The sequence below is a fragment of the Rhinolophus sinicus genome, chromosome 12 (assembly GCF_057876585.1).
Source record: "Rhinolophus sinicus isolate RSI-liver-muscle chromosome 12, RSI-T2T, whole genome shotgun sequence".
In the NCBI taxonomy this organism is placed as follows: Eukaryota; Metazoa; Chordata; class Mammalia; order Chiroptera; family Rhinolophidae; genus Rhinolophus; species Rhinolophus sinicus.
Genome location: NC_142512.1, coordinates 3,816,128 through 3,833,813, shown reverse-complemented (window position 1 = coordinate 3,833,813; position 17,686 = coordinate 3,816,128). Strand labels below are relative to the sequence as shown.

The 17,686-nt window shown below is 48.3% G+C and overlaps 2 protein-coding genes across 8 annotated transcripts in view; one reads left to right on the top strand and one right to left on the bottom strand.

Annotated features, from left to right (window-relative positions):
* TOM1L2 (target of myb1 like 2 membrane trafficking protein) overlaps positions 1 to 13,155 on the bottom strand; it is a 109,837-nt gene extending 96,682 nt beyond the window's left edge. For 4 of the 7 annotated variants that reach the window (XR_002139386.3, XM_019753739.3, XM_074320044.2 and 1 more), the window contains exon 1: positions 12,990 to 13,155. Coding sequence is in view for 6 of the 7 variants with exons in the window: in XM_019753739.3 (XP_019609298.2) it covers positions 12,990 to 13,041 (52 nt within the window). In the remaining variant the exon portion in view is untranslated. The remainder of the gene's footprint in view (positions 1 to 12,989) is intronic. The other 3 variants (XM_019753741.3, XM_074320046.2, XM_019753742.3) reach the window with 2 other exon arrangements.
* Positions 13,156 to 13,579: 424 nt separating this feature from the next.
* DRC3 (dynein regulatory complex subunit 3) overlaps positions 13,580 to 17,686 on the top strand; it is a 42,395-nt gene continuing 38,288 nt past the window's right edge. The window contains exons 1-2 of the mRNA XM_019753761.3: positions 13,580 to 13,701; positions 14,698 to 14,797. The gene's annotated coding sequence lies outside the window, so the exon portion shown is untranslated. The remainder of the gene's footprint in view (positions 13,702 to 14,697; positions 14,798 to 17,686) is intronic.

Genomic DNA, 17,686 nt, shown 5'->3' with positions numbered 1-17,686 from the left:
ACTCCCACAAGGGATGGTGGGCTGTGCCCCCTGCAACTAGCAACGGCAACTGGACCTGGAGCTGAGCTGCGCCCTCCACAACTAAGACTGAAAGGACAACAACTTGAAGCTGAATGGCACCCTCCACAACTAAGACTGAAAGGACAACAAATTGACTTGGAAAAAAGGCCTGGAAGTACACACTGTTCCCCAATAAAGTCCTGTTCCCCTTCCCCAATAAAATCTTAAAAAAAAGAAAGAAAGACAGAAGTGGGAGCGCCACGCCGGGGGAAAGAATGTGACCGCACAGGTCAGGAGGGCACGGGGCTGGCAGAACACACGCGGGCCCCGTTAAAGAGCAGACGGGAGGAAGCCCGCTCAGCGAGGGCTGAGACACCAGGCTACGTTTATAATTCGTTCTGGCAGATCTGGCAGCAATGTGGAGTGACCCAGTGCAGAAAGGGAAGGAGAGCGGAGGAATGAGACGGCTGAGAGGTGCCTGCCGTGGCCCACGTGTGACCAGGGTATGAGGAGGCTGACTTAGAGGAGAGGTAAACCAAGAAGAGGAAACACAGGTTAGAGACATTATGAAGCAAAACCAACCAAACCGTCCGCTCACCGAGCTCCACAGCCCAGGGCGGCCACGGGGCGTCCACACCGGGCCAGCCCCCCGACCCAGCTCTCGGCCCCTTCCAGGCCCCTGACTTCGGCTGTTGGTCCCTGGAGCAGTCGGCCTTTATGTTCAGAAGGATAGCTGTGAAATTGAAATGAGTATCGCATGGGCACCTTGTCAGAAATGTGCCATTAAAGTGACATTTTTGGGTGTCGGAGTTCCTCTCTTCCATCTGCGGCTGGATCCGATCTGCCAGTGACAAGTGAGAAGCCTGTGACACCAGCACTTACAGAAGCAAACCCAACCTAGTCTCTAGGAATCAAGCTGTTCCCTCTGGCACACTCAGCAGATGATATGGTGGCCCATGGAGAGCGCCCTCACCTCTCAAACCACAGTTCAGGGGGACCGGCAGGACCCCAAACCTCACAACCTTTCATGATGACAGGTGGGGAAAATAATATACATGATTTCTCAGGACTGGGGGAAGAAAGCAGAAAAGTTCAAAATACTACTGGGACCAAACGCAAAAGAGCACATACTGTATAACTCCACTGACAGAAACTTCTAGAACAGGCAAAACTGACCAGTGACAGAGTTAGAATCAGTGGTCACCTCTGCAAGGGGTGTGTTGGAAGGGAGGACTGACTGGGGACGGGCACGAGGGAACTTTCTGGGGTGATGGTGAGTCTATATTTTGATAGGGGTGTAGGTTACAACTGTGGAAGCATTTGTCAAAACTATAACAAGATTTATGCATTTCATTAATTATAATTCACAAGTAAATTATACCGCACTGAAAAATATTAGAATATATAGAATATATATATATACACACAGAGAGAGAATACACACACACACATATACACACATATATATGAATTAAAAATGACATTAGAATCTCTTATGGAGGCTAAACATTTTAAGAAAAACTAAAAGCCACTTGGACCCAGGACTTAAACTTTAGGTGTGGAAATGAACTTGGAGACCGACCCTATTGTTCAATCCATACTCTTCAAATGCGGAAACAGGTAGGACATGACCTACGGAAAGTCACAGAACAAGTCAGCGGCAGAGCACTAGTCCCCAGTCCTAGCCTGGGATTCGTGTCTCTGTTCTACGTCAGGGCCAGAAAAAGCAGATAAAACAGAAGACCAAAGGTTATTTTATGAACTAATTTCACTTCAGTCATCAAACCTGGAGCTAAACAGTCACCCCCACCAAGGCAATCTAAATCAGGAGATTAACTTTCCAACAATAAAAAAGTATTTACCTTCATAAGTCTGAGTCAAGAACTGCCCTCCAATGAAGGGCAGACTTTAGCCTCCCCGCCCATATGCAAATTTCCAAATTACTGGGGTAAACAGAAAAACACGTGAGAGCATCATAAACGGGGTTCTTTCCCCAGTCTTACCACTGACTCACTGTGGGATCTCGGCTGGTCATCTACTATGACACAGTAAGAAATGAATATTTGATCTTTGTCCTGGATTCCTGGCATGTAGCTCTTAAAACCCTTGGGACCTCCAGAGTGATGAGTATCTTTTATATAACAATGAAATAACTGGCGGGGGCTGGCTAGCCAGCTTCAGGATGGGGCCTGGTCCCCAGAAAGACCAGGGCATTAGAGGGTTGGCAACTTCCAGCCCACCCTGCACCTCCAACCTCCAGGAAGAGAGAGGGGCTGGAGTTCGTCGCCAAGGCCGCTGATGAATGACTTAGCCAATCATGGCCGTGTCCAGCGGCTCTGAGAATTCCCAGTTAGTGAGCACACGGGGCAGGGGGGGGGGGTGCACCCAGAGAGGCCTGGCAGCTCTGCGCCCCTTCTCTTCACACCTAGACCCAGGCATCCCTTCCATTTGGCTAGTCCTGATTTGCATCCTTTATAATAAACCATGAAATGTAAGTAAAGTGTTTTCCTGTGTTTCATGAGCCATTGTCGAACCTGAGGCGGGGTCATGGGAACCCCCAATTTACAGCCAGTTGGTTAGAAGTACAGGGGGCAACCTGGGATTTGCCACTGGTGTCTGTAGTGGGGGCAGTCTCGTGGGACCGAGCCCTTAACCTATGGGGTCTCTGCTAACTCCAAGTAGTTAGGTAAGAACTGACCTACAGGACACCCGGTTGGTGTCAGAAACATGCACACGCACACACACGCAGATGCGCACACACACATTTGGTGTCGGGAGTGTTGTCAGGGTATAAACATCACAGACCTACCCTCTCTAGGCCTCAGTTTCCTCAACTGTAAAATAAGGGGCTGGACCAAATGCCACCAAGACCCTTTCAGCTCAAATTCGGTAATTCTTTGAATTGCTGGTTTAAAAATTTCCAGAGTTAACATGAGGGACCCCCAGCCTCTGGAAGCCAGCAGCACATTCCGCTTTGCAACGCCAACCAACGCGTCATTTCTCAGGCCTCATTTCCTATTTTGACTAATGACGTGCCAGAACTCGGTGTGATTTCTCCTTTGAGGGGTGGTAGGAAACGCTGCAGTGTCCTCTTCCAGGACTCTGTCCTTGTCCCCAGCTCTCGAGACTTGCAGCTCAATTCTCCGAGATGAAAGAGTCAGTCTCTCTCCATTACACTCAATATTAAACCAAAATCCAAAACAGAATTTTTGACGTGTCTCCCAGACTGCAAGGCTTATGCTTCATTAATGATTAAAACAACAGCTGGTAACGTCTCAAAAGCAAGTTGGTCAGTTAGACAACTTGGCATCTGTTTAAATACCCTTCCTTTCTCCTTCTGATACTGTAGTTCCAAAGCAAATCCAAAGAAAAAGCAAAAGACATCAGTCTTGCATTACTGAGAAGGGCTTCAAGGACTTGTAAGAAAGTACATCCTTTAACCAAACTCTCAGAAAGCTGCCGGGATGACGAGGACCCTCGTATACTGAATTACACGAGGACGACCGAAACTTGGTGAATAATTTATAAGACTAAGGCAGAGATGAACTTGAGACAACTATTACCAGATTTTCAGCCACCAGGTTCATGCAGGTATCCATTCACTCAATTCCACAAATAATTACTGAACGATCCAGTTTGGTGGTTCAGAATACCAGCTCTGGAGTCCACAGGCCTGGGTTCAAGTCCCTGCTCTGCCACTTATTATCCGCAGACCTTGGGGGAGGTACTTAACTTCTAAGCCTCCGTTTCCTCCTCTATAAATGTGAATGACAGTACCTGTCTCACAGGGCTGTGGTGGGAATTAAAGGAAGTGGCGCATGTGAGGTAATTAATCCAGTACCTGGTGAGGAGTAATGCCGACTTCTTAGGAAGTACTATTATCTCCGATATCCTGTCTTTCAGGCATGTGTTAGACTCTATTGAAAAATAAGGGCAGGACACAAAGGGTGCAGGCAACAAGAAAAAGGAGGCACACTGGACTTCATCAAAACTAAAGACTTTTGTGCATCAAAGGACCCAACCAACAGTAAAAATGCAACCCACAGAATGGGAGAAAATATTTGCAAATCACGTATCTAGTAAGGGATTAATATCAAAATATAGAAAGAACTCCTAAAACTCAACAACAAAAACAATCTGACTTAAAATGGGCAAAGGACGAACAGACATTTCTCCACAGATACCCAAATGGCCTAAATAAGCACAGGAAAACATGCTCCCCATCACTAATGATGAGAGAAATGGTAAGGACATGGGGAAACCGGGCCCCTTCGCACGGCTGGTGGGAACGTAAGACGGTGCAGCCACTATGGAAAACAGTACGGCGGTTCTTACTCAAAACATTACAAACAGAATTACCTGATGATCCAGTCATCCCACCTCTGGGCATGTATCCAAAAGCATCGAAAGCAGGGACACGAACGGATACTTGAACACCATGTTCATAGCATTATTCACAGGTGGAAGCGACCCAAGTGACCAAAGATGGACGAATGGATAAACAAAACGTGGTATGTATATCCACACAATGGAATCTTATTCACTTAAAAAAGGAAATTCCGACACATGCTCCAACATGGGTGATGCCAAGTGAAATAAGCCAGTGACAAAAGGGCAAAGCCTATATATAACACCTGTCTGTCTGAGGTCCTGAGAGTCCAATCCATAGAAAGTAGAATGGTGGTTGCCAGGGGCTGGGGGAGGGGAGCAGGGAGTTGTATCAGTGACAGAGTTTCAATTTTGTAAGGTGAAAAAATTCTGGAGATGGCTGGTGGCGATGGTTGCACAGTAATGTGAATATACTTACTGTCACTGAACTTAAAAATGGTCAGAATGGTACATTTTGTATTACATATATTTTACCACAATTGTTTAAAAATAAGCAAATACAAATAAAAACAGGTACGCTCATGGAACATTTAATCTAAATGGTGCATAGTAACATATTTTGCTTTTACGTACAGTATCTCACCACCCTCTTCACAACCCTGTAAGCTAGGCCAGCACAGGTGTTCTTCCCACACACATACCTTCCCTGTTCACAGGTCAGGAGATGCGTGTTAGACTCAGACAGGGAGTCGCACGCAGAGGCAGCGGCAGAGGCAGAACTGACTCCAATCCAACATACTAAGTGCCAAATGTCGGTGAGGGAAAAAGAGAAGGCAATGGGCATCTATATTGTTCTAGCATTTGTGGACGGAACGATGCTAATTTCATGGAAACCACGCAGCATCAGTAAGGCCCCTTCGTGTCTAAATGGAAACAGACCACGCTTGCTGTCTAAACGGCAGTATGAACACAAGCCGGAAGCTGGACGCTCTGCGTGCAGGACACGCTCAGCCTATGCGAGCTGCCTCAGGCAACTTAACGCCTCCATTTCTTCATCTGCAAAATGGAGATAATGCCACTGACTTAACGTAGTTTTCAGAAGAAAACATTTTAATGAGATCATGTGTATAAAGCACTTAACACGGTGCTTGGCACACAGAGAAGGGTCAGTAAATGAGGGCTAATATTTTTAGCTTGGAAAGATGCTCAACAATAAGAGTGATAGAGAGGAACCTCTGGGGAGAACAGCTGCCGCGCACGCTCCCACACGCTGTGCCAGTCACAAGGAAATACAAGTACGCATCCCGCCCTGACGAACCGCCAGTCTGGATCGGAAGAGAAGGCAGTAAGACACAAGACACAAGATGAGTAACAACAGGAAACAGCACAGGCAGGAGAAATGGAATCAATAGGGTGAGTTATGTTAGTTCTAAGTGCAGCACACGGTGCTGGAGACATGTTTTTTCATATTTCTGTTTCTTAATTTTATTAAATGTAGTGAGGTAATATTGGTTAATAAAATTATATAGGTTTCAAGAGTACAATTCTGTAATACATCATCTTTGTATTGCTTTGTGCGTTTACTACCCAAAGTCAAATTTTCTTCCGTCACCATATATTTGACCCCTCTTTCCTTCTGGTAACCACTATACTGTTGTCTGAATCTGTGAGTTTTTGTTTGTTTGTCTTGTTTGTTGCTTTCAGTTTTATATCCCACATATAAAGGTCTGACACTGCTGAATATCACTACGGTCACCTTTGAAGTACTCCCCTTGGGAAGCTATGCACCGATACCAGTGCCTAGTCCACCCTTCAAAGCAATTTTGAACTCTTTCTGGAATGGCCATCAGAGCTGTCGTCGTATTACCCTTGATGTCCTGAATGTCATCAAAATGTCTTCCTTTCAATATTTCCTTTATCTTCAGGTAAAGAAAGAAGTCACTGGGGGCCAGATCAGGTGAGTAGGGAGGGTGTTCCAATACAGTTATTTGTTTACTGGCTAAAAACTCCCTCACAGACAGTGCCCTGTGAGCTGGTGCATTGTCGTGATGCAAGAGCCGTGAATTGTTGGCGAAAAGTTCAGATCGTCTAACTTTTTCATGCAACTTTTTCAGCGCTTCCAAATAGTAAACTTGGTTAACTGTCCAGTTGGTACAAATTCATAATGAATAATCCCTCTGATATAAAAAAAAACGTTAGCAACATCATTTGGAGTCTTGATTTGGACTGATGGAACTTTTTTGGTCATGGAGACTTGGCTGACTTCCATTGTGCACTGACGCTTTCTTTCAGGGTCCTATCGGCACGCCTGGTTTCATCACCAGTGATAACACGGCCCAAAACATGGTCTCGCCTCCAAAGGTCTTGGCAAACTTCCTCTCCTTTGCTTTTGTTCATCAGTGAGCGCCTTCGGGACCATTTTGCACACACCTTTCTCATGCCGGGATTTTCGGTTAAAATTTTCCTCTTTCTCTATTGATGTTTACTTGGTCTGCTATGCTTCTCACAGTCAGCCAACGATTTTGATGCACAGGTCGACGAATTTTTGGAATGTCTTCATCAGTTCTGCTCTTTACTGGCCGCCCTGACCTCTCTTCATCAGTGACGCATTCTCTCGCCTCAGAAAAGTATTTAATCCATTTGTTCACTGCCATTTTCTTCATGGCATTTATCCCCATAAACTTGGACTAACATGTCCCTGATTTCACTTCCACTCTTGCCAAGTTTAACAGGACATTTAATGTTTGTTTGTTGCTCTAATTCAAGCTCAGACTTTCTCGCAATGGCACACAAAAACATGCAACAACAATAATGAACGCCACTCAGCAAGACACCTCCACACGTCCACACAAACACAGCTGTGAGACACTGATATACCAAGGTTATGAAACCTTACTGGGCTGTTTGCACAGGGCTGCCAATGTACTAGGCGCACGGTGGCAAGTTCGCGAACTTAATTATCAGACCTCATATGTGCTACAGACTTTACACATGTTCTTTCATTTGATTTTCACAAACACCTGGAGGATAAGTAATATTCTATTTAACAGGTGAGGGAAGAGGCAAATGAATGACATGGGACAAACACTGTGAGTTCAGAGAAGAGATTCAGCACCATAAACAGGGTGGTCCGGAGAGGCTGCCCGGAGGAGGTGACTGCTGACTGACAGCAGGCTTGATGACCGGGGGAGAAGACCAAAGAGCTTTTTCTAGGGCAGGAGGGCTGGAGAGAGCACTAAAATAAGCACCACATCTGAGATTAGTTTTCAAAGGGCCCCTCTTCTAACCGCAAGGAGCTGGGTCAGCAAACAAAGCCTGAATGCTATTTGTATCTTTTCAGACCATTAGGTTGTCCTAAAACTTCTGAATTATTTATCTGCTAGGTCGAGAGCAATAACCATGAGCTGAGGCTCCTCTGGACACTATATTTCTACCCTTTTCCTCACTTTATATCTCTCCCACCAAAAAAACAAAAACCAAACACAGGTGGAGTACACAGAAATATGCTAAGAATGCATGTACAATGTTGCATTTCCAAAGCATGCAAAAATGAAAAATGAAATGCACAAGAATTCCACTTATTCCACTTGTTATATGAAATGAGAGGAATCTCAATGAGTTATTTAAAAAGCACATAATTTTTTCCTCTATTGCATTTTTGTACATTTTTCAAATTTTCGACATGGCTATACATTGTTTTTGAAAAGCACAATTCTGAGAATTTTTAATACCCCAATTAGCCCCTCTTAGCAGTGGTACCCCTTCAGTAAAGCCTTGAGTGTCTCAGCTCCCGTTCATGCACATGGAAAGCAGGGCGGGGCGAGGAGCAGGCTGACCCTCACCACGTGACTTTCCATGGCTGCTGATTTACAACCTGTCCAGCTCGCAGGAGCCCAGACTTCTTCCCATGCTCCATCACCCTGCCTCAGCACCTCCTCAGCTCTGATGGGGGCTCACAGGAAGGTCCCTGCTCAGACCTTGTAGGAACTGGCACTGCCCGCTGCTGTCTTCCTTGTAGGACCCCCCTCCCCTGTTGCACACAGAGCAGGGGCTCTGACGGTAAGAAAGAATGACCTTTGGGTGACTGTCAAGGAGGAACTCTCCCTGACTCTGTACAGACATTCATGCCTCTCCCTCCCTAGAAATCGGTCATGGCTCCCCAGTGAGAGTCCACATGACTTGGCCGACCTTCGAAGCCCTCCGTAGTCAGGCTTTTCCCCACCTTTGCAGTTTCACTTTCCACCTGTCCCCTCCAGTCTCTGGCACATATTAATACAATACTGAACTTAAAAAAAAAAGCAAAACCTTTAGCTGTTATTATTACTGCTCGAGGTAACCTCTTCCCTCCTTCACTCCCTTACTTCATTTATCTGTCCAACCTGTGCCACTACTTTCTATCTTAGCTGATTTAGCTCCATTATTAGTCTGAACATCCTGGCAAATGCTTGGTTTGGTTCTACAGACAGTCAATATAGGGCTACTGAACGAATGAATGAATTCTAAATAATATACTTATTGTCTATCTATAAGAACATTTAATGTCTGAGGAAAGATAAAAAAGAGATTAAAGAAGCAAAATTTTGCATCTGGAACAATAGTTTTCCAAGTGTGGGGCCCGGCCCAGCAGCACCAGCCACCCTTGGGAACCTGGTAGAATTGCACAAAGCTAGGCCCCAGCCTGCACCCCCTGAGTTGGAAACCCTGAGAGTGGATCCCAGCAACAAGCCCTCCAGGAGATACTGAAACCCTGAACCGTGGGCTCTGCGGTGCCGGAAGCAACAATGCACACAGAATGAGCACGGGATCGGGAGTGGATTCTGGGCTTAACTCTGGAATTGACCTTGCACAAGGCTGAACTTCTCAACTTCCTAGCCTCTCATACCACTGCTTGCTCTCTCTCTGAACCACACATCCTACTTAGGAACCATCTTCCAGAAGGAAGGGCAGAGTGGATGCAAGAAATGCAGACTGTGGGCTTAGCTGCTGCTCGACATGGGCAGACTATATTGGACCAAATGGCACCAGGTTAGAATGGCCGTGTGGGGCCCATGAGACAGAGAAAGAATTACTCTACTAACCCCTCCTGCTATGAGCCTAATGCTTCGCAGTCCAGGGCACCTTTGGTGGGTATGTTACCTCTGCTGAAAGCTCCAGCTTTCTAATATTGTATCCCAGAGCCTGGTACCCAACAGGCACTCAAAAAGCCCACTGAATGGGTCTGAAGGAATGTAAGTACAAGCCCCATGCAGCCACTGCGAGGTCTTTTTTTTTTTTTTTTTTTTTTAAAGAGAGAATGTTTTTCTTTTTTTAAAAGATTTTATTGGGGAGGGGGAACAGGACTTAATTGGGGAACAGTGTGTACTTCCAGGACTTCTTCCCAAGTCAAGTTGTTGTCCTTTCAGTCTTAGTTGTGGAGGGCGCAGCTCAGCTCCCAGTCCAGTTGCCGTTGCTAGTTGCAGGGGGCACAGCCCACCATCCCTTGCGGGAGTCGAACCAGCAACCTTGTGGTTGAGATGATGCGCTCCAACCAACTGAGCCATCCAGGAGCTCAGCGGCAGCCCAGCTCAAGGTGCCGTTTTCAATTGTTCAATTTTAGTTGCAGGGGGCACTGCCCACCATCCCTTGCAGGACTCGAGGAGTTGAACCAGCAACCTTGTGGTTGAGAGCCCACTGGCCCATGTGGGAATCGAACCGGCAGCCTTTGGAGTTAGGAGCATGGAGCTCCAACCACCTGAGCCACTGGGCCCGCCCTAAGAGGTCTTTTATGAGTGAAGAAATTGAGGCCGAGAGAGACTAAAAGCTGAAGTTAGCTGAAGAATATGGTCTTTGATGTTACCCACCCAGGGCGTCATACCCTACTTGCCACTGTTCCCCGCAATCACTTCTGTTCCAGTCCGATTCGTGCCCACATGTGCTCACACTCCCCTCCCTGCCTCATTTACCTGTCCCCAGGGACAGGGTCTGCTCCTCTGCCTCTGGAATTCCCACCCATCGTCATGACCAGCCCTCAGACTCAAAGAAATCTGTCCTATCACCCAGCCCTTCTGATTCCTTTCTCGACTCCTACCAGCACCACCAAGCCCTGAGCACCTAAGTACGGGGCAGCCTCCTGTTAGTGCAACATATCGCTGTCCTCTCTCCTGCTGCCCGAAATCCCTTGAGCACCAGGACAGCTATGAAATCCCAGCTCTCCCTCTTACCAGCTGAGCAGTCACGGCACTCCTCGGAGCCTCAGTTTCCTCATTTCTAATGTGGGAAGACAATAAAACGTCTTCCCAGAGCAGCTGCAATGAGCAAAGAATGGCTGTAGAATTGCTTTGCGTAAGCTATGGTTGCTGCTTTTAATCATTAGCTTTGTTGTTGTTTCATTTCTGTATTCCCCTCCCTCCCAGCAACCCCCTGGCACATACTTCTAAAAAAAGTACTAACAATACTAAGTGTCAAGAAAATCACTATTACACTCACTTTGTCACAACAGTACAGAATATACATTAGAATTGAACTGAACTGTGAAATCTCCTAGGCCTTGCCAGTTGACTAACTGGCAACAAAGAGGCTCCATTCTCTTTATGGTCGTGTGGTGGACACTGGGGCCTAGAAGGGTACTTTCCTTCACAGGACGCACACAGGCCAGTTGTCCCACGTGTCCTCTCCAGATAGAAAATTCAATCCTAACTTAATTATTCTGTTATTAACAGCAACAGCTACAATTTATTGAGCTTCTACTATGTTCCAGGTACTATGTTAAGTATTTTATATCCATCATCTCACTTAAATCTCACTACTGTATGAGTATAAACCAATCTCTCTCTCTCTCTCTCTCTCTCTCTCTCTCTCTCTCTCTCTCTCAGCAAACAGGCTCAGAAGCATTACACAATTTTCTGGGATCCCACAGCCAACACATGCGCAAGGCAAAATTCAAAGGCCAGGACTTCCTAACAGAAGCATCATGCTCTATGCTCTCACTACTTACCCCTGCATCCCTTATATTTATGTATTTAAGTCCCCTTTTCTTCTATCCTTCATCAACTACCTTGGCATTTCAAAGGTGTAGAGCTTCCTACTGGAAAGGATATAGAAAAGAGGGAAAAAATCCTCCCCATGCTTAGCGGCTTCCTCCAATAGCAGGTTGGAACTCAACATCCAACTGAGAAACGAGTTTTAAGAATATGGCTGCAGTGAAAGAGCACCCGAGCAAAAGAAGTGAGAAAAAAAGATGGGTGAGACTCTAGAGAGACACAGTAGTTTGTGAAGGTGGGAAAAGGCTCTCTCAGCACCCAGTGTCTATTATGTCTTCTCAAAGATCTTATAATAGAAAGAAAAGAAAGGTTCCCAAATACCAGTTAGCCAACAGGAGAGGTCTCAATAATTTCACAGGCCCCATTAAAGGCTGCAAAGTGAGCTGGAAGTTCTTAAGTAGAGCAGATTGTTCTTAAACAAACAAATCATTACTGCCTAAACCAGCCAGGCCCATAGGGACTCCAAAGGTCCCTGCTCATAAAAGACGTTCTACCAGTCCTTCCGCCAACCAGGAGGAACCCAGTTTTAAAAGAAACTGATCAACATTCTGGACTGCTCACTTGGCTAAGCTCCTGCCTTGGGTGAAGAGGCAGGTTGCCATTTCAGTGCGGAAATCCCATATGGTGGCCACTCTGGTGTTCTTCACCGGCCTTGGGCTTTCCTTACCCAAGATGCTGGTCACTTCTGGCTGCCGTTTTCCAGGTGCCCTGGCCCCCTCTGTAGGATTACCAGGTACTGCCGAGTACCCCTTTCTCTGCACTGCCACCAAAAGATTTCAGCTTTGGTGATTTCACACAGCAGAGAAGCCACAGTCAAGAGTAGAGTCTACTACCAGGAATACCAAAACTTTAGAATTCGGAGGAACCTACTTCTTCTAAGTACCTCACCTCCACACACCTCATTTGACAGACAGGGAAAGTGTCAAACCAGAAAGGGCAGTGACTCGCACAAGGTCATAGGGAGAATCACTGGCAAAGCCCCCACTGGAGGCCAGGCTTCCTGATTCCCTGTCCAGCGCTCTGATCATTAAATAACCTGGCCTCCCTTTCCCCCAAGGCAGTGCCGGCGCGCCACCCCCCCCGCGCCCCCCGCCCCGCCGGGATAATCACCCTCCAGAAGCCCCGCCCCCATCCCAGTCCCGCCCACAGCCCAGCCGAGTTGCAGCTCTAATTAGCAAATCTTCCTGCAGGGAGCCTCCCCGGGGAGGGTGCCCGGTCTGAGGGCTGCTAGTCCTGAAACGGAGGGCCAAGGATGGAGGGAGACAGGTCGGGAGGCACTGGTGCTGACGGCTGGCAGCGAGTTGAACAAGGGCGCACGCAGTGGCATTTCCCAGGAGGCGAGACGGTAGCCGACTAGCCAGCCGCCGGCACCACCTCGAAAGAGCCAGGAGGGGTTGGGCCCTGACGGGGAAGGACGCGCGGAGCATCTCCGACTCCAAGTTGGGCCTCCGGGCGCTGCCTGGCAGGACGGCACCGGCTTCGTGAGCAGGCCCAGCCCTTCCGTGGGCAGAGGCCCGACGACAAGGATGCCCAGCCCGCCCGTGAGGTGGCACCGGTGCCCCGCAGAGGCCCGTGGTCTTCACCAGCCCCGTCAGCCGCCGCCGTCGCCCACCCAGACGCCCGCCCTTCGCGTCGCCTTACCGAGGCACTGCCCCACCGGGGTGCTGAACGGGTTCCCCAGGAGGAACTCCATCTTGGGCGGACAACACGGCAGCGGCCCGGGAACCCTGTCAGCCGCCGGGGTCTCCGCTGTCCCCGGTTGCGCTCGCGACCTGACTGACACTCAACCCCCGGCCCCACCCTCAGGAACGCCGAACGCCCGGCCTCTGGCCCCGCCCCCTGTCGCGTCTCTATTGGGCAACGTTTGCCCAATCCACCTCCGATTGGCCCCTACACCTCCCCCAGCGAAGCTCCACCTACTCCACGGCGTCCGATTGGGCGGAGGAGCGAGCTAGGTCGAAGGACTCTCCGTCAGGCGTAGCGGCACCTCCCCTGGCCCGCCTCGGAACGAGAGTCTGTGTATTTTGATTCATCTACATATCGGTCCCTCTAGAATCCCTACTATTATTGGAAAACAGATGAGTCAATCACTCAAACAGGAGGCGGGAGAAAAGGCGGGGCTAGGAAGATCCCCGCCCACAGAAAGTGCTGATTGGAGAAACATTTGTTTTCTCTCCTGCTGGTTGGTAGTAGGAGTATTGGCCCACCCAGAAATGTTGTCACGTGACCCAACTTTCACCCAGGATGTACCTCTTAACTTCCCCTTAGCAACGAGTGGCGGCTCTTGGTTCCCCTAGCAACCGTTCAAAGCGTCTGCTGCGCGGAACCAGCTCGGTAGCCTGCGCTTGAAAAGGTGAGACCCAGGAGCTGAAGCTCTGGGAGGACCAGCAAGGGCAGACAGCGCCCCGACTTAACTCTTTTCTCTGACTTTTCTCCGAGGAGTCCGACCCCGCCCGTCTCATCTGTAAAATGAACCCACAGGTCCTCTGCTAGTTACTTTGTAGCCTCGCTAAGACAATCAAAACACTGGTCCTGGGCTTTCAGGCATGTGGATAAGAAAGAAATGCTAAGGAAGCATTTCTTTCGTGGGCAGGGCCCGAAGAGATTTTTAATGGGTTCCATCCCCCAGACTTCTGGCCTGATCCCTTTCATAGAAAGAAAGGTACCCGAAAGAAAGGTCCACTGATAACTTCTTCAAGAATTTAATCCTTATATCCGGCTTCTTAACTATCATTAAATTATTTCTCTTATTTTTATTCTTCATCTGGGTCTCATTTAAAGTGCTTTGGTTGGGAATATGGATACCTGAGTTCCATGTCTGTCTTGTCAGTTGCTTGTTGCATGACTTTGGACAATTTCCTTCCTCTCCTGGGTCTCAGTTTCCCTATCTGGGAAATTAGGGCATTAGGATTCTCCTCTCCAGGATTATGTGGCCTCCAGAGCTGATGCACTTACCATGTTTCCCCAAAAATGAGACCTAGCCAGACCATCAGCTCTAATGCATCTTTTGGAGCAAAAATTAATATAAGACCCGATCTTATTTTACTATAAGACCTGGTCTTATATAATATGATATAATATAAGAGCAGATACAATAGAGTAGAATAGAATAGAATAGAATAGAATAGAATAGAATAGAATAGAACAGAATAGAACAGAATACTAGGTCTTAAGTTTTGCTCCAAACGACGCATTAGAGCTGATTGTCTGGCTAGATCTTATTTTTGGGGAAACAGGTTAGTACACAGTAAGCACTCCACAGGGGCCAATTGGTTTTCCTCTTCGCAATTCATGGCCAGTAGGGGCTATATTGTTTAGATCCAGTTGATTCCAGCTTGTTTACTTCCAGGACAATTCTGGATCTGTTTCTCCGTGAGAAGGCTACTGCATTGACCGTGGTGCGTTCCCTGCCTCCTATCTGTCGTCTTCACCAGCTGAACTGTCATCAGGCAAGTCAACAGGAGCTCAGGCTGGGTGGTAAATTACTGACAAAATCCCCTTCGGGAAGGATTTTCGGACCTTGGCCCTGACCCAGAACATCTGTGAGAAGCACCGTGAGCTGTGACAATGGTCTGTAGTGCCCTGGGTACAGCTGAGGCAGATTGAGGAGATGGCTGTGGAGTCATGCTGTCCTTCTCTGCCATATGCTCGGTGTGTCAACGTGGGCACGGTACCTAACCTTTCTAACTGGATTCCACTGTCTTATCCGAAAGCGGTGGATGACTAGTCCTGCACATACATTAAGTTCCTAGAGAGCCACATCTTACCACCACCCTGGTCAGCTCTCATCTCATGACTCTTGCCATTCTCAGTAGTACCGCCAGAATGAGTTTCTTAAAATTAAAATCTGATCGTCACTTCCCTTATTAAGCCCCAGGAGCGTCCCAGGAATCCTAGGATAATAACACAACTTCTGTAGTCCTCTCCAACCTTGCATCACTTTAGCCAAAGTGAAACATGTCTTGTTCTCTCCCACCTCAGGCCCCTCATTGCGCAGTTTGCTCTCCCTTCTTTCCTACTCGCCCTTCAGATCTCAGCCCTGTCGCCCCTGGCCAGGCCAGGCGCCCCTTATGTGTCATAGTTCCCTACACCTACAAACTTGCCATGGTTTGTAATTAAATACTTGTATGATTATCTGGTTCATGTCTGAAACAGACGTAAGGAGATCTGTCTGCTGTAGTCACAACATGTAGTAGCTATTCATTACGTATGTGGACTAAATAAATGATCTTAAACAAATGTAGGAGGGAGGAATGGTTCATCTTTTATGGATGGGAAATCCAAGACTTAGACAGGTGAGGTGAGTTGCCAAAGGATGCACTTGTGTGCACAACAGCTGTTCCACATTGCAGCGATTGTGGGCTACACTGAAAGCAAGCTTGATCTGCCAGAGGTGCCAGGCCTTGATGATGTGGGAGGGATGAGAAGTCAGTTAACTGAATTTTGAAATAAGAACTAAAAATCACTTCCCAAAATATAGCACCTTTCTCTGAAAAAGCACAAATACTTTGCAGGTACCATCTGCCACATATAGCTCATTAAAATCCCCTAAAGGCAACATGGTGTCAAATTATGGGAAATCTTAGAAAAATTTGTTTCAGAAGAGCGGGGAGATGGAGGCAGAGGACTTGGAACATCCTGGCGGGGGAAGGCGCATGCTGAACCAATCACCCTGAGGAGATGGAGCCATTGTTGACAGGTTGTTGAGAATGGGAAGGTAGAAGGTGCAGGTGGAACATGGGTGGGGTTGTAGGGATCAGGTAGTAGGCTTAGGGCAGGCTGTGCCTCCTCTGGGGGTAGAAGGAAATGTGCATGAGAGATAAGAGCACTGGGACATTTGATCATGCGCAGTTCAGAAATTAAAGATGCATATTTGCATAAGCTGCATTCACGTGGATGGTGGGGGAGGAGGGAGGGAGGCAGCTGGGTAGTGGCAGGCTCTAAGACCAGGTGCTGTCATGCAGGGTCTCTGGTCCCGCTCCCCACACAAGAACGCAGGATATGGTGAGGCCAAAAGGAACACCCACGGAGACATGGATAGGGGAGTCATACCACTATATTCTCGATGGTGGCTGGTCGAGACACAAAAGCAAACATCCGCCTGTACCCCAACAAGAGGTCTTCCTGCACCCCAGTCTCGCTGGTGGCTGGGCGAGATACAGGAAGTAGGATCCACATGATCCGCAATCCACTGTCCGCTTCTCTGCCAACCAACCAACCAACAAGAGTAGCCACAGCAGTTATATTAGCGGCCAATGGCTAACTGGTTACAGCTGATGGCCAACTAGTCCTAGCTGATGACCATCCACTACCCGAGCCAGCACCTTTCCACGTGAGGCCGAGAGCCTAGAAACTGCTCTCTGGGACTCTGCCCGCACAGGTGGCAAGATTGTGGTGGACACCATCAGCCTGCCCCCAGGAGTCTCTCCAAGCAGCACTCAGTGGTTAACGGACAGAGTGCAGGGGCTGCCCAGCCTCAAGGACTAGCAGGGCAGGGAGGACAGGAGGTTCAGAGAGGCCTGGATATGGCGGACACGTGCAGACAAAGGTGGAAGGTGAAGCCAGAGGGGAGGGGAGAAGCAAGGGTGGAAAGTAGAAGGGAGGACTGAGTGTCCAGAGGGTTCTGGAGGCAGAATCTGGGAGCTATCTGTAAGCTGACAGCAGAGTGCCTTCCTGTAGGGCCAGCCCTTCTGGATGTTCTCGCTAGGAGGGTTGGTGATGAGAGCGAGGGTGTGCACCCCGGATCCCCAGGGCTGTGGCTCTGTTCAGCCAGGAACAGTGTCCCAGTGCCAGCCTCAGAGTGGTACTGACCAAATCCACAGCTGTCGCCTCTGCCTGCAGTACCTTAGCCAAATCCCTTTGACCGTTAGCAACAGAAACCTGCTGGAGTTAGTTTAAGTAAAGGAGGATTTAATGCAAGAAGTCAGGAAACTCCCAGAAAGGGCCACAGAAACCCTCACAAAGCCTGAACTTAGGGACATTAGGGGCTGAAAAGCCAGCAAGAAGATGGTAGCCTCAGTCTGTCTATCCTTTGGTCTTTTGTTCCTGGATCACCCAGGTTCCCATCTCTGCTTCTCTCTGTCCATCTGCCTCATCCCCCTCTGGCTCTCTCTGCTCAACCACGTGCCTGACCAGCCCCCAGCCCCCAGTTCCTCTCCATCTCAAGCGGCCAGCTCTGATGGGTATTCTCGTCCTGCGGCTCCAAGCTCACATTTCTCAGGGGGAGAACATGAATAACCAACTTGAATTGGTATCCACCTACACACTGAGCAGCTTGTGGGGTGGGTGGGGGGAGGACGGACATGATGCTGGAAGGGAGGCAGCTCCGAGAGAAGCGG